The sequence below is a fragment of the Gadus morhua genome, chromosome 22, assembly GCF_902167405.1.
Source record: "Gadus morhua chromosome 22, gadMor3.0, whole genome shotgun sequence".
Classification (NCBI taxonomy): domain Eukaryota; kingdom Metazoa; phylum Chordata; class Actinopteri; order Gadiformes; family Gadidae; genus Gadus; species Gadus morhua.
The window spans coordinates 15,952,277-15,976,662 of NC_044069.1; the positions used below are offsets into that span (position 1 = coordinate 15,952,277).

General features: G+C 49.5%; 1 protein-coding gene across 10 annotated transcripts; it reads left to right on the plus strand.

Moving 5' to 3' along the window:
- Positions 1-840: 840 nt before the first annotated feature.
- pals2b (protein associated with LIN7 2, MAGUK p55 family member b) lies at positions 841-24,067 on the plus strand. 10 transcript variants are annotated; one of them, XM_030347519.1, is made up of 14 exons: positions 841-921; positions 6,589-6,654; positions 9,711-10,073; positions 13,024-13,145; positions 13,786-13,941; positions 14,838-14,990; positions 15,987-16,214; positions 19,237-19,368; positions 19,906-20,002; positions 20,593-20,661; positions 20,768-20,929; positions 21,140-21,342; positions 21,948-22,076; positions 22,591-24,067. In XM_030347519.1, the coding sequence occupies exons 3-14, from the start codon at positions 9,887-9,889 to the stop codon at positions 22,765-22,767; spliced, it is 1,815 nt and encodes a 604-aa protein (XP_030203379.1). In that variant the 5' UTR covers positions 841-921; positions 6,589-6,654; positions 9,711-9,886; the 3' UTR covers positions 22,768-24,067. The 10 variants fall into 10 exon arrangements, with proteins under 10 accessions (XP_030203379.1, XP_030203381.1, XP_030203382.1 ...); XM_030347521.1 differs by having other exon boundaries at positions 13,789-13,941; XM_030347522.1 differs by having other exon boundaries at positions 13,024-13,127; positions 13,789-13,941.
- The last annotated feature ends 319 nt before the right edge of the window (positions 24,068-24,386 follow it).

A 24,386-nucleotide genomic window follows, 5' to 3' on the forward strand; every position in this document is an offset into this window, starting at 1 on the left:
TTATAATAATTCCAACAATGATTTGTCATCAGAGGGCAACGCTTGTGCTACAACTGCTCTATTAAAGTGTGATTGTTTGAACATGTGCTTCCAAACTGATGTCTATGTATGTGTTCATGTGTTTTGGGTCTTCAGTTTGACATCTCTTCAGCTCTGTGGCGTTTTGAGGCGTTCGAATAACAACTAGGCGTCGACATGAATTCCCCCTTGAGAATATGCCGCCAATTGGATGTGTAATGACGCCCTCTAGTGGCTTTTTTAAAAATGCCAATCTTTAGAATAAACCATCGTGTATCGTTACTATGTTATAAAACTGGAAAAGCCCAAAACAGGAGGCCACTATATGAGATACTTAAGAGAAATACTTCTTCATCGTCTGTATTTACCTGTTCATCAACATTATGCATTTCAGCCGGTGGTTAATTGTAAATAAGGCCTACCATAGGCCTACATATTATATCACAACTATATTCGATCACAAAACATTCCTTGTAAAATAAAGCAAAACATTTGTGCAAATAATTGAGCGTTTGTGTGGATTGCAATTCCTATTGGTTCTCTTTATTCACTCATTCATCTCGAAATGTATGTTTACATTGGCTTTATTTATGTCCTGCAAATTTTATTCATCAAGAAATATATGTATATATAAAATATGTTAAAATGTGTTGAAATACATGAATCCGTGTAACTATTGGGTGCAATACGCATATATTTACAATCATTACTATTATTCGTGGAGGGCGGCTCTGACCGTCCGTCGTCGACTGCAATTGGTTTAGGTTATCCTTCGTCACATGAAAGGGCGTGGCTTGTACATGTGATTGGCAGCTCGTACTTCACTAGTTAGCTGTGGGACCTCGACAGACAGCTGAGAGAGAGTCGTATAGCCAACGGGACTACCGCGAACTCAGAAAACAGGTAAGCCACATCTGCGCTCTACTTCCTGGCTTGCCAGTTTACATTATTGTACGCCACCACATGGCAACACGTCAAAGAAAATACTTCTTGTTTTGCCATATATGTGCATTAAGAGTTTGGTAGTAGGAACGCTTCCACCCTATCCAGTCCTGTGTGTGAGTGGGGGCAGTCGGAGCTCTGCGCCGCTACGTTTGGTGGCAGTGCGTGGTCAGGGAACTATTATCATAGGTTTGGATGCGGCTCTTATTTCCCCCGCATGCCATGTATTAAATTGTACGATAGGTTCAAGATGCAAGTGTGTGTAGATCACAATGGCAAAGATGGGTTAAAAAAAATGGCCGCACGTGAGGCGAGCTCACTGTACAATTTCCAATGCTCTGTGGACAATAACCTCGGCATGCGCCCGTAGCGTGCAGGATGCAGACGGCGCGCCAGATCCGTGACATGGATCCTGCTGGATGAGCCCTAGTGGGTTTGGGTTGGGGCTGTTTTAATCTCACGCTGATACGACTCTGACCGGACCTGGGGTGGGGGGCTGGGGGGAGAGAAAGAGGGGCCACCGTCCCAAATTGATGAATGAGCTGAGCTAGACCATGCTCTACCGAGTCAACAATTCGATGAGTTATAACTCTGTATAAGCACTCGTGAAACGCTTTCAACCATCACTAGTGTCCTTATGGGGATGAAATGTAATTGGGTATAGACTTGCGGGAGACTTGGCTCGGGGCTGCTGTTCGGACAACCCGGCAGACAGGGATATCGATCCCCCCCCCAGTCACTGCAGACGTACGAGTGCCCTGGAGAACGTGAATGCGCTCAACGTCAAACGTCTTTAGTCCGAGGAATGAATCGAAAAACCGTGTATGAAATAGTTATTTCAACGGGACATGTGCTTCCAGTGAATTATAATCCGAGGTTGGACAGCACCATGAGGTATCGATATTGACTCGGCATTTACGTCGTTCCAGACGGGGTCACGTGACGAGGGAAGCCCACACACGTGCGTAATATCCTTGGGGATCCTTTAAAGGGAGTGGCTAGGATTGGCTATTAGGCCAGTAGGGTGTAATGATAGAAGTGAAGCCTAAGATCCTATTGCACCCCTAGACAGTTTATAACAATTGGTGTGTTCATTAGGCTTGAAGAAGAGGAACTGATTAAATCCACACAACCTAATTTTAAGGAGGAAGCACAGAGCAGAAGAGATGAAGTTGGACGTTTTGCATTTCACAAAGCAGAACAACAAAGCTAATAGTTTAATGTAAAATCGCCCATTGATTTTTCCTTTTTGATGAATGAGTTATCTTGGCACACAGCTGCGCTTGTGAAGGCAAGGAGAGAAAGACCAGCGTGTCCTCATTGCACTGCAACATTTTGACATATTTTGCTTTGCTGCCAGCTGGCTGACTACTTAATCCAAGGACCAGTAAGTATTAGCATGGACGACAGGTTCACTTCAAAGTCGTGTCCTTGCTGCCTTTGTTCAAGTCCATTTCTGTGCCACATCATCAATGAAAGTGCCAAATCAAAGCTGAAAAAACACAGCTTCAAACATCTTCAGTGGCGTGGCTTTGAGCTCTGTGTAGCATCCTCTCTGCTCACAGACGGGCTGCTACTCTGAACGTTCATTCAGAGGATGTTGGAGGGTTGGGTGAGAGAGCAAATTAAACTGAAATGATGTGGCACACACACACACACACACACCACACACCACACACACACACACACACACACACACACACACACACACACACACACACACACACACACACACACACACAGTTAAGTGACCCTCCTGGTGATAGTGATCAATTCATGTGTCATTATAGCGACGATATTGATTGCACACACCTATTATGAAACACCCACAACCGGCCTTAGCCCATGAGACATGATGACTACAGGCAAGGCATGACGAGATAATTGCTTTGGGGGTTGACTTCTAAGAAACAGACTTGTCTATCCCACGGCATAGAAAACAAATTCAGGGCAACTATCTTTTCCCTGAATCAATGCTTTGACTCAGCAGATTTCTCCCATTTCTACGGCCTTAATGTGAAACACGAACGACACGTCGCACCCAGGGTCGCCGTTCCACTTCATTACCTGCTCTCCTACAGCAGCCGGGATGGAGGGAGCTAATTACTTAACACGGTTGCGGTTGCTGATTGAATCAGTGTTGTGGTGTTGGACAGCTTTAACAACGTTACAACGTGGATGGTGTCTAACACACGCACCATGTCCAACGAAGCTAACCGTTGGGCTGCAAAGGGGATCGATTTCACAAGTGACCGTCTCTGACTTTGTCAATGACGGCTGTGGCTTTGAGAGGAAGCCTTTATTTAAAGTCGCTGACACCGCAGTGATGATAAAAAGCATGAACACGGTGACAGCCAAGTCTTAAACAGTCACTATTCTCGAGAAATGAAAAGTAGCGCTTGGCAGGGGGAAGGACTTTATTTCAGTTCCCTGTCCTTATGTTAAGTTGTCAGCTGCCTCAGCCTGCCTTGCATACGTACGTTTTAAGCATTCGGTCCGTCTCGCTGGCCTACCTTCCTAATCTTACGCCTCTCACGTTCTAGTTCAGCTCTTCTGCTGGAAACCGAGAGACAGAGAGAGCGAGACGGAGAGAGCTCCATAAGACGCAATGATTTACATCCCGAGCCGTGTCCATTAAGACCTCTTCAGTCCATCACCCTGGCTACCCCTCCAGAGGAGCTCAATAAACGTACGGCCTGTGTGTGTGTGCAGCCCAGCAGAAGGGCTGCTTGTTCCACCACTAATAACACAGCAGGCAGGTTAACTGCAGGGGCAGTTAAAGTGGGCCGACAACGAAGACATGCTCGATAATGACCCAGATGATATCTCAGCGCCGTCGTCTGAGTTGTGTTTATGTGGGACGCGGTGTCCAAAGAAACTTGGTCTCAAACCACCCTAAAGTGGTACTCTGCAGAGCCCGAAATCATAATTATAATCATTATGAATGCACTTAATAGTAGTGTAATCCTCTTATTGAGGGGTCTCTTGGATGTGACGACTGACCTACATTATCGTATGTCTGCGGGGGCTCGGGGGGGGGCGTGCCCTGTGGCAGTGGAGCTATGCTGGCTGTTCTGCATTCTCATATGGTCCGGCAATCTCTCTACAGCTATTTGCTCTCCCTCCGTGCCTGACACACTCACACACACAAACACACATGCAGCAACCCAAACACACATCAACCCAAATAAACACACACCGTATGCATAGATGCATGCATGCAAAGACATGCGCAATTGCAACACAATAACACACGCACACACACGCCAACCCAAACACAAACCGCCATGCGCACACACACAAAAACCTCCATCGAAATAAATACACACACCCCCACCCTCCCCCCTCCCCAGTCACCTCTAAAGTTAGGCGGCACAGTGAGAGGGCGGGAGGCAGCTTCTCGACCCTGTTCCGAGAACACCACACTAATTGCGGCGCAGCCCCCAAGAAGCAGGTTGGGCTCATTGCGGAGGACATGTGGTGGTCTGCCCCCAGGGGGAGGTCGGCCAGCCCTCCTTTCATTATCCTCAGACCAGTGAGGGAAATGCAGAGTGACGGATCCTCGCTGAGCCCGGCGCCTGGGGCTCCATGGGGGGGGGGGAGGAGAGAGGGCAGGGGCTGGCACAAGGTACGGTGGGCGACCTTTCCTTTAAAACTCGGGCCTGCCTTCCTCTCTCAGCAGCGGGGCGTCTTTGAGCAGACGTTGGACTGGCTGGTGGTGAGGCTGCTGTGGTTCTCTTGACACACTAAGTTCAAACAGTAAAGGCTGCTCCAGCCTCGGGCGTTACTTTGTGTCATGTGACATGCATGCAAGGCTCAACGTTGAGGCTTACAGTAGCAGTGGGGGGCCTGCTCGGGACATCTACGACGCTGGCCTTCGATTGGCATGCTCTGACACACGCGTACACAACGCACGGCCCACGCGTCGGGTTATCCACCGACACCACGCCCAACATGGCAACGAGCGCTTGGGTGAGCGTTTATCTTTTGCCCACAAAAACAAGCAAGCCCCTCTGATCCTCTGTAATCCCTCATCCGTGAGCCGGGGGGCCGTCGTCCTCTGACTGCTTGGCAACCCGCGACCACGGGGCACGCCATTGGTCGCCTCACCCCCCCCCCCCCCCCCCCCCCCCTTGATTCCGCACACTAGCCAATGGCAGCAGGGGGCTTGGACTCGCTGTTTGGGTTTGACCACCTTCGGATGGGCGTGTTCGCTCCCATCTGTTGTAGAAGGTTAACCGGGAGTCACTGGGTGTCAGTGTGATGACAGGGTGTCACAGGAAACCACAGGCCGCTGCTGGGCTGGATGATGCACGGTGAGGCCGGGCGTCTGCGCATGAGGAAGGCAGGTCACGTTCCCGAGGCGTCGACGGCCGACACGGTCCAGGTGGTGTTCTGTCTGGTGACTTTGAGGTTGTCCTCTTTTGTCAGTGCAGCACACTTTAAGAAGCGTCTTGGTTTAGTTGGTTGACTGTTGGGGTTTCGGGTTGAGGGATTTCGTTGACGATGGAAAAGGAGGACGTAGACTTGGTCTGTGATGTCTTTTTCATGTTTTTATCTCTTCCCTGGCAGGTAATCTACTTTGTCTTCATTCATTTGTATTATTTCACCGTCATTCTATTCGCCCTCGCTCTCGCTCTCTCTCTCTCTCTTTCATATATATATATATATATGTCACCACCAGCCTTGGGTAGAGTAATCTATGAATCTGTCTCTCAGTCCCTCTGCTCTCAGAGAGACGGAGGATGATTGCTTTTAATCGGCCCTGCATCCCTTTCCCCCCCCTGTTGGTTCCGGGGGGCCATCTCAGGCCACCCTGCCCTCCCCTGACCCCCTCATTCCAGCGGGCTGGATAAGAAGCTCCTCTCCCCCTCCATTTACAATCTTTCAGGGGACCACTTTCACTTCCAATAAGCAATGCCCGGCCTCTTCCTAAACTCTGTTGCGTAACGTATCTGCCTGCCCAGACAGTTCGGACGCCCCCCTCCTCTCCCTATTACTTTCTTCCCTCTTTCTCACTTTCTCCAGGTCCTCGCTCACTCTCTCACTCTCTTTGACCAATGGACCAATTAGCGCTGATGTGCCAAACTGCAAAATGAAAAGGGCTTCTGGGTAGGAGAGAGGGAGAAGGGAATGAGATATAAAGCAGCGATAGGAGGCAGACCAGCACATATGTCAATGCTGGTCCAGCGTCCTGAGTTGAACGATCGGCCAGGGTAATCACTTTTCCTGGGAGGTGGATTGATTTGTACCACCAGCATGGAACCACCGTGGTGGAAATGCTGTAGAGCCACCTGAAGTGAGCGCTAGGGAGACGGGAGCCAGCCAGAGCCAGCGGACAAAGGTCAGGCGAGACTGGCACTCTATCACCGAGGGAGACGTGCAGGGAGAAGGAGAGAGAGGGATGGGGCGAAGTGGAAACGAAAGAGAAGGGCATTCAGAACGACACTCAGTCGATCCTCTATCAACGAAATACACTACCCAAGGTCTTCTGGTACCCAAGAAGGGTACCGACAGGAATCAGTTCACAATCATTTCGGAAAGAAGTAACCAGTTGAGCCTACCTGCCGGCCTACCTTCAAGTCAACTAATATTCTGCCTCTGCCCTCCTCTGCTCTGTCTCTGTAGATCTCCAGGGTCAACTGATGAGTAGCAGGTAGCCGTTGAAAGGTTGGGCTACACCTTCTGGCAAAGGTACACACACGCACGCACGCACGCACGCACACGCACACACTTGTCTCGCAGGAAATGGATCACAACACTGCTCCATAGATCCTCGATCCAAGCACTACATTAGATCACATGATCCTTGCTGTACCCCAGCAGAGGTCACGATGCACTCAAAGTGCGTACTGGGAGCTTGACGTGCCCCCTGCCATAGGCTGCTGTCGTGGTACTGCAGGGTCTCATGATGACGAACAGCACCCTTATCACAGTCACAGTACCGGCGCGAGGCACCGAGGGTACAAGGTCCGTGGGGCATGAGGGCTGCCTCTGGCATTACTTTATTTGCATCCTTCCATGGACGGACACACACACCACACACACACACACACACACACACACACACACACACACACACACACACACACACACACACACACACACACACACACACACACACACACACACGATACATATTGAATCAGCTGATCGCAAGTACGGGTCCTAGATTTACTTAGCACTATTCATAATTCATACGGCTTTTATTGCTAGCCTGCGCAGGCATAGATGGAAGGTACTAAATTACTAGGTACATCAACTCGACTTAATTCATTTTCTTAGCTAGAACAAGACAGATGATTGGCCCCACAGAAATCATTTCCTGGTATTATTGGCGAGGCTTTCAGGGGAAATCTGAGCTGCGGCGGTCTCATCAGGCCTTCTGTTACTCCATCATGCTCCCGGTAATCGGTTTATTTCATTTAGCGAGCGGGAGGGGAACGCGACGGCCATCCTCCCGCCGTCTCGTACGCCGTCGGGCCTCAAGTGTGACAAAGGTGCTGGGTGCTTCGGTCCGGGCTCAGCTGTGGCCTCCTCTTGCTCGGCCTCCGCGCGACATCACTCCCTCTCTCCTTCTCTCTCTGTTGGTGGACCAATAAGAAAGGAGAAGGAGAAGGAGAAGGTTGTTTTTGGTCCCGGGACATTTCCAACAGATCACGGCTCTCAGTGATTCATTCCCCCTCTTTCTCTCCCTCCCCGTCTCAAAGGAATGTGCTCAATAATTTAATGGATGCATGAACGCACTCGATGTGAACGCATGAAGGCCTGATTTCAATGTGCAAGGGTAGGTGAAGGAGAGGGTTTTTTCCGCGGCAGTCAGATGAAAAAATCCCATCGCTGTCGGGGCAAGGAGGGGGAGGGGGGGGGGGGGGGGTCGAGGCTCAGCAGGTGGCGAGGAGGAGGGAGAGACGGACGCCCAGATGTGTTGGGGGGGGGGGGGGGGGGGGGGCTTGGGGCATGTGGGCGGGGCCTCAGAGACTTGTGTATATCTGTTTACACAGCACCAACGTCCAAACAAGCAGCAGATGGCAGAGGCACTTTAGTGCCTTGTATACGTGTTATATAACGTAGCTTAGGAACGTCAGAGATCCAGAGGGGATGTCTGCAGCGGCACCAACACATAACCAGGGAGGGTTGCCGGTTGTATTCCGAGGTCCACCCCCCCCCCCCCCGCGGGACAGTGGATCAGGGGCTCCCTGGGAGTGGCCAGCCACTTTGAAGTGTTGGGGAGTAAGTGTGTGAGTGGGTTGAGTGGCTGGTGCATAATGAATGGAGGCCATTAGGTTGAGCGCTGGGACTAATAGATTTCATGAGGACATGGCCCAGATTCAGGCGGACTAACCCTGATCACAGCGCGTAACCGTATAAAAATAGCCCCGATGAAAAAAAAAAAAAAGGTTTCCCATTACGAGCGGCCACAGGTCGCCCAGGCCTCTTCACACTGCTGCTTTATCCACTCAAAGACACGGCCTCTTTTAAATAGTTTAAACGTCATCGCCTACCGCATGCTGATCCGCCGACAGTTCACGCAGTACGTGTATGAACGTGTACATTAGACAAAGTAACGGAGACATGAACACCGTGGCCGGGCTCTGCTGGGAGTGGAGGGCTGGTGGTGGTGGTGCCTGCGGCCATGTGGCAAAACCCCAAAATGATTAATGTACCTGGGGACTCGCACACAGAGCGGGAAACCTGGGGGAGTTGGAGAGCGGGAAGGAACGAGGATGGAGCGAGCTGGGAGGAATGCAGGGCCATTATTAAGGACGGACACACACACACACACACACACACACACACACACACACACACACACACACACACACACACACACACACACACACACACACACACACACACACACACAATGACACACACACACACACAATGACACACACACACACAATGACACATACAAATACACATCCCCACTCCACCCACAAACTGACATACACTGAACAGTGTGAATAGTCCCCCTGCAAGTTCTCCAGAAAGAGGGGAGGACAAAGAGAGGGAGAGATCGAAAGAGAAATGGAGAGAGGGAAGGAATGATAATGAGAGAGCGAGATAGAGTGAGAGAGACACTGTAAGAGAGAAGGGGGTGAGGGGGGGTCGGGAGATTTAAGTGTGTGTTTGAAGCCAAGGAGCCGGTGGGGGGCCATGACAGCCACCTGAGGTTCAGGACCCTTCAACCAGACTTATGTAACTACTTACATAATGACCAAGGAAACCGTGTGTGTGTGTGTGTGTCCCTCTGTCTAGACGAGGAGGTACGAGATTGGGGGAGATGAGGGGTAATGAAGCAAAAACCCAACAGCAAGGGAGGATTGATGGATTATGTGTGTGTGTGTGTGCAGGGGGCAGGGGAAAGGGTATTAAAGCCAGTGTTGTGGGGTATGGACTGCTCACCGTGCCGTGTTCACAGCTGTGTGTGCGGAGCTAGAAGTCTCTCCTCTGCAGCGTCTCGCTTTATCTCCCTCCGACGTCTTTCTTCATCTGTAACCCCCTCTCTCTGTGTCTCTGTCTCTGTCTCTCTCTCTCTCTCTCTCTCTCCTTTAGCTCTCTCTCTCCTTTAGCTCTATCTGCCTCGTCTGCCCTTGCCTTGAGTATCCCTCGTGTTTTTAATCCCTGGCCCATTGTCGTGTGCTTTGTGTGTGCCGCTGTTGTATTCTGCCCTAAATCCTCTCTCTGTCTCTCTCCCTCTCTCTCTCTGTCCCTCTCTCTCTATCCGGCTGTGTCTGGGAGTTTAGCGGGTCAGTGGTCCCAGTGAAGACGCTTGAGACCCCCTCCCCCCCCACCCGGTAGCGGTTAGCATTTAGCGTGCTCGTGGCTACAGGACAGCAGAAGACAAGGAGAAGGAGGAGAGAAGAAGAGAGAGGGGAGGACAAGAGAGGCAGGAAGGAAAGGTCAGGAGTGAAGATCGGCGATGGTGCTGGCCATGGAAGACACCCGGCCCAACGGGCTGGGGGCTGAGGAGGACCACCCCTCCGAGACCACCGCCGCCCCCACCACCACCACCCCCACCGCCGCCGCGGGGACGGGACAGCCCACCAGGGAGGGCTGCCCCGCGGACCACCAGCGCCCAGGAGCCCCTGACCCAGAGCCGGCCCCAGGTGAGAGGATCCAGCTCTGCTACAGAGAGCAGATAGAGCGGTGGACCGGTTGTGTCTGGAGGGACGGAGGCAGCTGTTGCAGCACATCCCCTTGCTTTTGTTGTTTGCATCCTGGTGCTCCGGTGACCCGCTCTGAGGTAGAGAAAGGCCAGCGTCTGTTTTTTTCCTTGGCTGGGTATTTCTTTTACAGCGTGGGTTTTAGTTTGTTTTATGAGCAGAGGGACGTGTTTCGTAGGGCCCGGGGAAGGTGTTTTCTTCTTGGATATGGGAAGAGGAAAAAAAAAAGAACGAGATGTTTTTCCCCATTCTGCTATTTTGTTTTGTGAGCAACTGTGAGCTCTCCCTGTCAGCCGACGAGCAGCTCTGCCGAGAAATATTTTTGTATTTGCAATTTCCCTCCCTGCTCTCCCTCCTCTCCCTCCTCTCTCTCCGCTCCCTCCCTGCCTCCCTCCCTCCCTGCTCTCCCTCCTCTCCCTCCTCTCTCTCCGCTCCCTCCCTGCCTCCCTCCCTCCCTCCCCCCTCTCCCTCCCTGCCTCCCTCCCCTCCCTCCTCTCCCTCCTCTCTCTCCGCTCCCTCCCTGCCTCCCTCCCTCCCCCCTCTCCCTCCCTGCTCTCCCTCCTCTCCCTCCTCTCTCTCCGCTCCCTCCCTGCCTCCCTCCCTCCCTCCCTCCCCCCTCTCCCTCCCTGCCTCCCTCCCCTCCCTCCCTCCCTCCCTCCCTCCCTCCCAAGGCGAACGTGAACCTGGAACTCCTCTGATGCTCTGAGGAGTGTGAGAATTGCTTCTTTTTTTATTATTGTATTTTATCCCCTCATAGTCGATGCAAGTCGTGTAGAGGCTTAGACTCTCTCGGGAGTTCATCTCCAAACCCATTAGTCATAGGGGGGAGGCAGGGGGAGGGGGGGGGGAGGGTGAGCACCTGCATTGCTAGTCAATCCACACATGCTCTGCTGGCATGGGGGAGATACTGAGGCTGTGGGAAAAGTGCAATGTACCATCACCATAGCGGTGGGGGGGGGGGGGGGGGGGGGGTTCCCAAGCATCGGGGGTGATTGGCAGGGTGGCGAGGAGGAGGAGGAGGAAGAGGGGCAACCATGGAGGGTAAGATAGTGGATGTAAAATCCTTCCGTTCCTCCCTTCTGTCGATGTGGTGAAGGTCTTCTGAAGGCTGTCACACCACGCTGATGAGCACAGGGATTACTGAACCAACGACAGTTGGGTTTACACCATATATATATATACGCACACGCACACGCACACACACACACAGACACACACACACACACACACACACACACACACACACACACACACACACAGAGAAAACACACACACAGAGAGAAAACACAAATGTGGCTCAGATAGACAAGCATTCTTGTGGTTGAGAACACAGTGATTTGTACAACCAGGTCAAACTCAAACCAAAGTACACACACAGTTCGGGTCTGTGTTTTGGCATGCGTTTGTGTGTACACGCACGACCCTGACAGTTAGAGAATCACTTTGCTTTCTTGGTCATCTCCCTGGTTAATAAAACGCTGTCTTAACAAGGACACAATTTATCCATTCACATTTTCCATGTGCGTGACTCATTCAACTAACTCACTCTCTGTCCCTCTGTTTCTCTCTCTCTCTCTCTGAGGGGTTTCACAATGTCTACCAGTCACTCTCTCTCCCTGTCTTTGGTCTCATTGCCTTATCCCATACACATACAGACGTATTGTGCAAGTGTAGAATCTTTTTGCATATTTTCTACCAGAGGCTGAGGGAGTGTTTGTGTGTCTCAGTAATCACGGGTATGAGCATAATAGATTTTTGTTCCGTGTAAACGTGTGTTTACGCGTTTGCGAACGCGTGTGTGCATTTCTGTGGCTGTGTGGGAGAATGCGGTAGCGAATCGGCAAACCACACACGGCGTAGTATACACACGCGGAAACGCAAACAACCCTACAATTTTATTTGCATAGGAACGGTTGCCCCGCATTCTTTCCAAAAAAGTTTCTGCACATATTCCCTCTCCAGTTGTCGTTCTTACGAGGCATAAATATCTGAGCCGTGAGCAGGTGGCAGCCTGCTGTTTACAGCACAGTAGTGCTCCTGTATCATCTAAATCTGCGGCCACTGTCTCCGGCGGCCGGCTAGGTGATTCGTATATCAAGATAAGACGTCCTCTGATTACTCCTGAATGGTTATACGTCCGCAGAGAGCAAACAATAGACTCCATCGCCGGCCATTAGGATATTACACTGTTGTGAGACGGGCTACGGGTTTGCGCTTGAAAGGAAGCAGAGGAAATGGACTCGCCTTTGATTCTGTTACACCGTAATGTGTAAGTGATCTAGGGAGGAAATGTTGGTGAGTGAGTCAGACAATAACAGCCAGGGAGACGGGTTGAGGGAGAGGAGAAGGGCAGATTGGAATCCGCCGGTCAGCCATGTGCTTGGCGGATGCATGGCCTGGACGTAGGGGGTGTATACACAACACACCGATATGCATCTCAACACACACACACACACACACACACACTCAGGTCATGGCAACACGCATACTATATACATGCTCACGTTTCTGCAAGGCTTTGAGCTTCTTAAACAGGCTTACGTTGGCTTTACGACTCTGTCATTATGGAGTTAGCTGTATGATACTGCTCAACCCCATCTCTCCCTCTCCCTCTCCCTCTCTCCTTTCTTTGTCTTTAAAAGAACTAACTTTGAGCCTGATGTATCGGACAATTATCCATCCACCTTTCCTCCGACCTTCCCATAAACAGTCAATTCCCTTTCCTGGTATGCCAATTTGCCAATGCATGGACGCGGGCGTGTTTCTGCTGTACCATGCTTAGATGGCTGCATTTCATAAAGGTTATATTGCAATGTTTCAAAGCATCTCTCTCTTTCTCTTTCTCTTTCTCTTTCTCTCTTCCTCTCCTCCCCCCCCCCCCCCCCTCTGGCAGCCATGCAGCAGGCGTTGGACCACCCGGGCGAGGTTCCCCCCGCCTCCCAGGGGGCCAAGGACATCGACCTGCTCTTCCTGCGCGGTATCATGGAGAGCCCCACTGTACGCTCCCCCCCTCAGGTAGCACACACACGTAGCTAGGCTAGCGCCGCGCACAACGCTAACGGCTGCTTCTGGCTGCTGCTGCTGCTGCTAGGTAGCGCTTGGCTTACAGCTGTGGCTCTAGGTGCTGAGGTATGGTGCAGAGCTGATAGGACGGCATGCAAATCATGTACTCACACACACACACACAAACACACTCTCTCACGGCTATCGCCACATATTGCATTGCCGCCCTTTGTGAGCTGCTACAGCCCATAACAGACATGGCTGAGGGTCACTCTGTGCTGCTCAAGGGGTAAGGGGTCCCTTGGGTGACCATTAACACATTTAACACACTGACGGGTCATTAACGCTAACGACAAGAACCCCAACACGGCTCAATGAGGGTGGCTCATCTCGTTAAAAACAAGAGCACACAATTTCAGAACACAACCTTCAGAACAAAAGCGCACAATTTCAGAAAAAGGTATTCCAGACAAAAACGCACAATTTTAGAACAGTTTCCAAAACAAGACGCACAATTTGAGGGGGAAACGGACAAGAGTGCACAGTTTCCCAGACAGGACTAAACGGTGGGCACCTTCTGTGAGGCCATAAGCACTTCCACCCTCACCTCCTCACCTCCTCCCTCCCCCCCCCCCCCCCCCCTGGCGGCCAGCAGGCACAGGAGCAGGTGGAGGAGGTGAAGCTTGAGGCGGTGCAGGACAACAACGTGGAGCTGGTGACGGAGATACTGGGAGACATCAGCAGCCTGCAGGTCCGCGACGACAGTGCCACCGAGCTGTCCAAGATCCTCCAGGAGCCACACTTCCAGGTGAGAGGGGTCCCGACCTCACACACACACACACACACACACACACACACACACACACACACACACACACACACACACACACACACACACACACACACACACACACACACACACACACACACACAGACACACACACATATGAACTTAAGGGCACATGCATGCATATACACACACAAAAATGCACACAATGACAGGCACATGCACATAACCCCCACTCTCAAATACACAAACATATATATACAAATGCATTCAACCCAGTCCACCCATACACACACACACATGGTTTCATTGTTCTCCTATTGGCCAGTTGGAGAAACACACTCTTCATCTATACACATTCACTTGTACTAATCTATGTAGCAGAACTTAGCGAGAAGGCGGAGGACGCAGCCGGGTCAACTACTTGGTTCAATGCTGGAGCGATGGCTAAGTGAACGCTGGAGTGTGAGCTTAGAGGATGCTAGAGTGTTGGCTGAGTCAATGCTTGATGTATCGAGCGTATTGCAGGTTGGTGCAGGTGATACAAACCTCTTCTAGGTCTAGTGTTTGGAGCAGCAGCAGCAGCAGCAGCAGCAGCAGCAGCAGCAGCAGCGTTAGAACAAGGACATCAGTCCTTGTGTCGCAGCACTCCCCCAGTGCACCACGGCACGAGGGCAGTCACCTGCCGCCCTGCACCGCCCTGCACAACAATCCGTCATAGCCATGCAAAGCCTCTCCACCAATCGGAGCGCAGCGTGCCGTAAGCCGACGGATAAGACCCTGTTGACCTACTGAGCACGAGCGAGGCAGCGAGGGAGAGGGAGAGAGTGCGCGAGATAGGGAGAGCGAGATCTATGTGTTCATGTATCCATCTATCTCTCTCTCTCTCTCTCTCTCTCTCTATCAATCTATCATAGTCTCTTCTGGAAGCCCACGACATCGTGGCCTCTAAGTGCTACGAGGTCCCGCCCCCGACGGAAATGGCCAATGACGCGGCGGTAAACAACGCTCTGATGCAAGCCGACGCCGTGCGCATGATCGGCATCCGCAAGAAGGCCGGAGAGCCACTGGTGAGGGACACACACACACACACATACACATACACATACACATACACACACACACGTACACTCGTTGCTTATGTTTGTGTACTGTGTGTGTAGATTAGTTGGAAGAGTGACCTGAGGTCCCAATATTGACAGCGTAGTTGTTATGTAAGTGTTGCCCTTCAGATTCCTGATTTGCTTAAAACTGATGCAGTGGGAATGACTCTGATGGAGAGTGTGTGTGAGTGTATGTCTGTGTGGGTGAGTGACTCTTATGGAGAGTACTAGTGTGTCTGTGTGTGTCTGTTTGCGAGTGTGCTTGCGAGTATGAGTGTGTGTGAAGTGAATGCATCAGTGCAGTGTTATCCACCTGTGGTATACATGCCCCTGGGGGCTCGACAGGGTACTACAGGTACTACTAACATGTGATTTTATTCTTACATCTAGACAAATGTACAATGGTAGAAACAATAATAGTATAGATCATTGAAAATGTATATGGGATAAAGGTTGTTGTGGCAATGTAGGATTATGCCTTATTAGTGTCACCTTCGACATAGATAGATATGTTTTCCGTTTATGTTTTCTGCTAGTTTGTGTAGCGTAAGCAGTAGCACCGGTAGAACATGCAGCGTGGGGACTGCTCCCTGGCCATGGTTTTCTTGCAGTAATGTGTGTAAAGGGGGCATTGGCACTGTTTGCTCAGCCACTGCATGTGTGTCTATTCTAACCGTTAGACGTGGTCCAAAAGGTCTGGATGTACTCCTAAAGTCAAAGGTTGGGAGACAGTGTGTGTGTGTGTGTGTGTGTGTGTGTGTGTGTGTGTGTGTGTGTGTGTGTGTGTGTGTGTGTGTGTGTGTGTGTGTGTGTGTGTGTGTGTGTGTGTGTGTGTGTGTGTGTGTGTGTGTGTGTGCATGCATATGTACAGAAGAGTGCGTGGGTGTGCCTGCTCCTTAAAGTCTGGTCATCCATACTCACCCCCTCTGCTCTCTCTCTTGCCCCCCCCCCCCCCCCCCCCAGGGCGTGACCTTCCGGGTGGACAAGGAGGACCTGGTGATCGCCCGCATCCTCCACGGGGGGATGATCGACCGGCAGGGGCTGCTGCACGTGGGCGACATCATCAAGGAGGTGAACGGCCAGGACGTGGGCAACCACCCCACTGAGCTGCAGGACCTGCTGAAGGACTGCAGCGGGGGCATCACCCTCAAGATCCTGCCCAGCTACCGGGACGCCCCCGCTCCCCCACAGGTACACACACTGTAGACACACACACACACGCATATATGTGTGTGTATATATATATATTTCTCACACACACACACACACACAGGCACACATTTATACATACACACACATAAACACACTCATATATGTTTGTGTGTATGTATGTATGTATGTATGTATGTATGTATGTATATTAGGGCTGTCAACGAATATTCGAAGTTCGAATATTCGTTCGAAATGTATCCAAAAACGCGAATTCGAACGTGAAAATTAATATTCGAATGTGAAAAAACACTCCCGCGGTACAAGCGCCTCTATCTGCTTTGTGAATGAGCCTCTGTCTGTTCGCGATGTCCCTCATAATATTCGAATGTGAAAAAACACTCCCGCGGTACAAGTGTAACAGACTAGTATTGTGAAGAGCGAATGTATTTTATCCCCTCGGGGTTTCCGTACTTGGATATAGGTATTCCAGCTCGGCTATGCCATTCAATAAGCATCCGAAGTAGAGCTCAGGGAGCTAGTAGTCTGGCTGGTGAAAGCTGCTATAACGCAATGTTCTCGGCAAAGTCCGAGACAGCTTTTTTTTCATGAATCCGAACGGTGCGTAGTGCTGGCCCTTTCGCTGGCATGGTGGAAGACGTAGGCGACATGCATTTTTTTCTTTATCGATTTTAATAGGCCTTCTCGATAAATGGTAAGCAAAGCAAGGAACGTTACCACTAGCATACTTTGTAACATTCAGAAGCGGGCGTCTTCTTCAGATTACTATAGTTTGCGCGCTTGCAGGTGTGGTGGTGAAATGCAAGCGATACAAAGTTGTGGCTTTTCATGTTTAGGCCTCCACGTTACTGGGCTGTTTATATGATATATATATATCCCACTAATTTCAACCATGGTTTTGTCGCATTATTGACATATTGACGGCAACTGCGTAAAATAGGCAACCAGATATTCGAATAGTTCGAATTCGTGATTTTTTTCCAAACGAACATTCGAATGTCATTTTTGAGCAATTTTGACAGCCCTAATATATATATATATATATATTAGAGCTGTCAGTTAAACGCGTTATTAACGGCGTTAATGCAAACCAAATTTAACACCGTTAATTTTTTTATCGCGCGATTAACGCAATTATTTTATAAAAAAAATAAAAAAAAACTTTTTTTTTTTTTTTTTCTTTGGCTCAAAACAAAGAAGCAGTAGCCTGACTGCTATGTTCAAATGACATTTGTTCAAAGCAGTCGTTTAATTGCACTATAGGCTCTTTTTTTGTATCGTCCTGTTTTGATCAGTGTATATGCCAATGTTGTTATCATTAAAAATCATTTGCACAAGGCAAGCCGATGCACTTCACCATGTTGATAAGAGAATTAGAATGAGAAGAATTATGGGACAAAAAAATCAAGGGATATTTAGCATAGAAAAAGAATTTGCGATTAATCGCGATTAATTAGAGTTAACTATGACATTAATGCGATTAATCACGATTAAATATTTTAATCGCTTGACAGCTCTAATATATATATATATATGTATATATACACACACACACACACACACACACACACACACATCCTTCCCAACTACACAGCCCCGCACCCCCACAAGAACACACACTCATATATATCTAAAGATCTATAAATATATGTAGATTTATAGCAATAAATATATACTGTATATACATATATAGATATGTATGTACACACACACACACACACACACACACACACACACACACACACACACACACACACACACACACACACACACACACACACACACACACACACACACACACACACACACACACACACACACACACACATTTAGGAGCTGCAGATGTGTGACTGAAGGAATGATGCGTGCCGTGGTCTTCCCACAATGCTCAGCGTTAGAAAGAGATTCCTAGGAGCCCTATTAATACCACTCCACATACTATCTAGGTCACTATGTGTCCAGGAGTGGGACACACACACACACACACACACACACACACACACACACACACACACACACACACACACACACACACACACACACACACACACACACACACAGTAACATTAAGCCCTGTTGTACAATACAGATCTTTCATCACTGTAGCTCCCTGTAAGAAAACACTGTATACTCGTAGTTAGTGTACAGTGAGGTAAATAACATGTACAGTAAATACTAACATTAGAATAAAACGTATGGTAAATATTTAAAAAATAATAAGCATTATTCAATGTACAGTAAACAATTGTGTCAGTGATAATGTGTTGATATGCTGTTCAAGCTCTCCGTTAATGTCCGCGTAATGCAAGGACACCAAAGTGATTTTTTATTTAATGTCTGGAGAGCGTTCTGCCCTCTCTGGCGCCGTTTGGTTTACAGCTTCCTCTGACCCCGTATGTAAACTCCCACTTCCTGTCAGACCGCCCGCCTCAACCTGGCACACGCCAAAGCTGGGGGGGTTTGACCTTGAATGGGCGTGTGTGAAAAGGGTGGACAGTGCGTTCAATGTGACCTTCACACCCCTTCTGTCGCACTCATGTCAGGGATGGAAGGGGTGGGAGAGAGGGGGAGAGGGAGGGTGACCATGGTTGAGATTAAAAGGAACTGGAATATCTTCAAAATATTTCAATTGAGCTAATAATGCATTTCAGTACCTGTGAACAGTTACAGGCATTTTATTTAAGAACAGTCATACCATCTCCCTCTGATACGATGTTCTATTCATTATGGAAGTTAAGCGCTGGATTAAAAGCAAATACAAGCGATACAGAGGCATTAGATCTGATTATGGATGTTTAGTTTGTTCTGTGTTTTTTTAATTCAGGAGTGTGTGTGTGTGTGTGTGTGAGAGATGCATTATCCTATGCAAACATGTCTTTTTTATTGATAGCACAGGGACTTTGAAGGACACACACACACACACACACACACACACACACACACACACACACACACACACACACACACACACACACACACACACACACACACACACACGTGGGGGGGTCCTGAAGGTCTTACAGTGGGCTCCTCCCCCTGGCAGGTGTACGTGCGGCCGCACTTCGACTACGACCCCGCCCACGACAACCTGATCCCCTGCCGGGAGGCGGGCATGTGCTTCAAGAGGGGGGCCATCCTGCAGATCGTCAATAGAGAGGACCCCAACTGGTGGCAGGTGAGACAGGTCACACACACACCCCGTCTTAACCAATGGCGCTGCGGCACATTTCGCAGTACTGGGGACCTAAGCCCCTCCCGCTTTCCCTCATTGGCTCTTGTAAAGCAATTCTTTTAACTGCCTCTCTGTGACCCCATGACATGTCCTTCCTATGTCCTTCCTGTTGTGTTTGACAAAATACACGTTGTGTGTGTGTGTGTTGTATACATGCAATGTAATGTAGTCCTGGGCCAATCACAGACCAGCGCACGAGATCAGAAGCCTCTCCTGGATGGATCGCCGTGTCTTTTTTGTTCTTGAAATCCCTTCTCTACCCTCCCCGCTGTGTTGTCTTTAACTAAAGGAGACTCAGCCCTGAATCCGTTGGCCCGCACAGTTTAAACATCCTGCCACTAATCTGAACTCCCTGAACCTCTCTCCCCCTCTCCCTCTCTCCACTCCATCACACCCTGTGTATACGAGCCTCGCCCGACCGTCAGTCTGCCTGGCTCCTTCCACTCATGCCCCGTGTGCCGTGTGTGTGTTTGTCGCCAGGCGTGCCAGGTGGAAGGCGGCGCCACCGGGCTGATCCCCAGCCAGTTCCTGGAGGAGAAGAGGAAGGCCTTCGTACCCAGGGACTTTGAGGGATCAGGTAGCCTGTCTGCTCACACTGGCTTCAAGTGAAACGTCCTCTGCTGTTTGTGATATACAGGCCGAGACAACGCTAGGGTTGTCCCAGGCAACGGCTGAAGAGAGAGATATAGGCGGGAGAATGCATTAACTTTGTGAGAATCTCTGGCTTCCATCGCAATTGTTATTGGCTAGAGGGAGGAAGAGCGAGAGAGAGAGACTGAGCGATAGGAAGAGAGACAGAGGGACAGATGGCAGAGAGACAACACAGATTAACACAGATCAACACTGATTGTAATGGATAAACGAGACAGTAACCTGTTGAGATGAATGGGAAAAAACAGGGGTCTGTAGAGGAGGAAAAATCGACTTTCACACAGAGAGAGAGAGAGAGAGAGAGAGAGAGAGAGAGAGAGAGATCATATGAAAGATTGGGAATGTTCTTGATGTTCAAAGCACTTTGAAATGTTGGTCCAGTACATCTGACCAATTTTGATTCCCTAACTCTGGGGGGGAAAAAAGGGCAGAGGCTGCCCCCGTGTGGTCTACTGGTGTAACTGCAAACACGAATCCACAACACAGTATTGTACAGCTGGTTGTGTTGTCTTTCAGGTATCCTGTGTGGAACGATTTCTGGGAAAAAAAAGAAAAAGATGATGTACCTCACAGCTAAGAACGCAGGTGAGGAGGAGTCATTCATTCTCACTCTCTCATTGGTTGACCGGCTCAAGAGACTGTCCAGCTCTGATTGGTTGACCATTTCGCTACAACATCTTCCATTGGCCAGAGTTTGACAGGCACGAGCTGCAGATCTACGAGGAGGTGGCCAAAATGCCGCCCTTCCAGAGGAAGACTCTGGTTCTGATTGGAGCTCAGGGGGTGGGCCGGCGGAGCCTGAAGAACCGATTGGTTGTCCTGACGCCAGAGCGCTTCGGCTGCACCATACCCTGTAAGGCACTGGACCTCTGTAACCTTTGACCTTCTTCATCTGGTCTGACTCTACTGGCCTTCTGGCATCACTTTGGACTTATTCCCTTTATGTCTTTTTCCCCCCCTTTTTTTAATAGTTTAGATCTAAAATGTCCTATGAGAATATGGTATATAATCTCCATAAAAAAAAGAGAATGCAAGACCTAAAAAACCTCCTCTCCTCGTCCAGTCACGTCGCGGCGTCCCCGTGACGACGAGCTGGACGGCAACTCGTACCACTTCACCACGCGGCAGGAGATGGAGACGGACGTGAAGGCGGGCCGCTTCCTGGAGCACGGCGAGTACGACGGCAACCTGTACGGCACCAAGATCGACTCCATCCACCAGGTGGTGGACACCGGCCGCACCTGCATCCTGGACGTCAACCCCCAGGTAGGGGTCCCCCAGTACACCCAGCCGTAGGACCACCGGTAGGACCGTGGAGCCAGTGCACGAGCAGTCAGGCCATAGAACACCACTGAGTATATGAAAACTCCCAGCATGCACTGCTTCACATTTTGTAAAGAAGTCGGTTCAGTCAAGTTAGACAGGCTCTGACTAACGAAACCGTATACCATTCCTCCATGCGGCCGCAGTGGAGCTGGAATGTTGGTTGGGGTTAAGGAGTGTTAAGGAGGGGTAAAGGGGTGATATTAATGCACCAAGTGTGATCACAAGCTGTTTGAAGACCTGCCTTTCCCTGTGTGGACACTCCCACTAAAAAAAGGGTAAGGGCATATTTTAAAACGGCTTGTAATGGTTTATCACACTTCATCAACACCTGGTGGCAAAATATCACCCCTTTAACATCAAAGAAGACAAATCTGCAAAGTTGGAAGCAGTGTCCTGAACACGTCCAATGCATCCCTAAATGTGTGTTTTAGAGATGCATAGATGTTTTAAAACATGCCGATAACAAGAAGGGTTTGGTTGGTGTGGAAGTCAACATGGCGGCGGTGCACTTGGTTCAATGACGTCCCCAGCCCTGACCTCCGCAGGCGCTGAAGGTGCTGAAGACGGCAGAGTTCATGCCCTACGTGGTGTTCATCGCCGCCCCAGAGTTCGACACCCTGAAGGCCATGCACAAGGCCGTGGTGGACGCCGGCATCACCACCAAGCAACTCACGGTCCGTCCGCCACAAGTGTTCAACACACACACACACACACACACACACACACACACACACACACACACACACACACACACACACACACACACACACACACACACTGATCATTAATCTTCATTTCAATGCATACTCTGTGATGCTCTCCACACTCAACAGGCAATCTCACTTGTTCTCAATTACCCACACCCACACACAAGGGAGTCCTAATTGGTGACCGGTACTATATTATGAAACACTAGAGTATCGGTAAGGTTTGATGTTTTCGGTATTGCCATCATGGCCCGAGAAATTACCATGTATAATCCTGTTATTGACTTTAATTTGCTGCCGCAAACAAAGATGTCCCTCAAGTATCTCTACTTGGGTTTGCTCATGACAAAAGCGAACACACACACACTATTACCTGCTCTCTTATTCTAGGTTTACACCTTGCGGGGCTTAGACTGATAGAAATGTATAACAAATGTCTCCCTTCATCTAAATGGTACGTGTCTGTGTTCCCCCCCCCCAGGACGTGGACCTGAGGAAGACAGTGGACGAGTCGGCCCGGATCCAGCGGGCCTACAACCACTACTTTGACCTGACCATCGTCAACGACAACCTGGACAAGGCCTTCGAGACGCTGCAGGGGGCCGTGGACAAACTGTGCTCCGAGGCCCAGTGGGTCCCCGTCAACTGGGTCTACTGAGGCCCCGGCCCGGGCCCCTGGGATCCTACCAACCTGGTCCCCGTACAGAACCCCCCCCCCCCGCCGCCCAAGCACTATGGGACTGTGTGTGCGTGAGCGAGGATGCAAGTGTGCCCACAAAGATCGGGTGGGGGGGTGGGACAGGGGTGAGACAGGTGTTGGTAGGGGTGGAGGTGGTGGTGGGATCTTCGGTCAGTGGATCGGATATTTATGCAATCAATCCTAGTCCTGTGTAGCCTAGCCCCTCCGCCCAGCCGCGCCCGCCCACAGCGGTATTTTCTACGCAAAAAAAAACGAAAGAAAAAACTCAAAGGGAAAAGAGTGATTATTTATTTTAGTGTTTGTAACTTTATAGGAAAGATCGTTCTACTTCAACCGCTGTAGAATGATAAACAAAACAAAAAAAACTAAAAAAACTAAAACTGGCAAAATACTTTGGCTACGGTTTTTATAATTTATTGATGTTGTGTTGGGATTTGTACTGCCCTTGTGCTCAGATGTGGAGGCTAGTTTTCCAGACCCACCCAGAAAGAGGGGTCCACGTCCTATCAGCTCCAGAACGAACACAAGCCCCAGCTAAGCAGACTGTCATCCCAACTATCAATCAATGCAACATCATTGCCCTGTTGTCGAAGCAGTATGCGTAGCGTCGATGTTTTTCATAGCTGCCCTTTTCACCTATAGCACTGATTAACGGCCAGAGCACTGTATCTAACTGGACTTTGAATTACACAATATGGTTTATAATGTGCTACTTAATGATCAAACACTGTGTTCGTCTTAAACGTTTTGTTACCCTAGTCTTTGTTTTAGCTGATCATGAATTCATCTCCAGATCTTAATCGCCGTTTTAATGGTTTACCTTTTGTTTTTGTTCGTATCAAACGTGCCCATCTCTGTGTCTTCTCCCTACGGTTCTCTACAGAGGCCGGTCCATTAGACTACGAGTCTAGGCTCAGTGAAAGTCATCTCCCCTCCTCAGTTGCTCACTTGAAAAACTGGAATATTCCCTTTGGTCCGACGTGCGGGAAATCACTCACCTGTAAAATCATTTTTAGATACAACACATTTGAGAAGAATATTGTTGACCTAACAAAATTGTTTTATTCAGTGTCAATATTACTTAAGTTAAGAGTACTACAGCTAATGGGTACAGCTGTTTGGTCCAAGCAGAAAGCTGTCAAATGATCAATAAATAAGGCTTAAACCTTTGTGCTAAGATACATGTTATTGCAAACTTTTAATTTCCATTATGGTTCTTTTTTTACAGTTTTCAAATAAACCCATGTCAGGACATTGAGTGGTTGCCTTTGTTAGTTTTGGAAAAAATCTTGTGAAGGATCAAGATTCACCTTGGAAATGAAGGAACATTGTACGATAGTACTAGCAGCTACATGTAAGCACTTGTCCGGGCACAAATACCCACCATGTCTTTTCAAACTCATCTCTTGTGTTGGAAACCCAAACTTTGCTTTGTTCTAGTCCATTTTCATGAGGCGGCTCGTAGTTAATTCAGATTCCCTGTGATGTTAACACTTAAAACGATAGTACCTAGACGCACCACACACCTTGATAATACTGGTGAATATATTCCATTCCTCTTACCTGGAGGGGAAATA

Excerpts from the sequence above, each read along its gene's own strand:
- pals2b (XM_030347519.1), top strand. The coding sequence starts at position 9,887 with ATGGTGCTGGCCATGGAAGACACCCGGCCCAACGGGCTGGGGGCTGAG. Across the intron at positions 10,074-13,023 it reads TGACCCAGAGCCGGCCCCAG|CCATGCAGCAGGCGTTGGAC; the intron begins GTGAGAGGATCC and ends CCCCTCTGGCAG. Across the intron at positions 20,930-21,139 it reads CTTCGGCTGCACCATACCCT|TCACGTCGCGGCGTCCCCGT; the intron begins GTAAGGCACTGG and ends CTCCTCGTCCAG.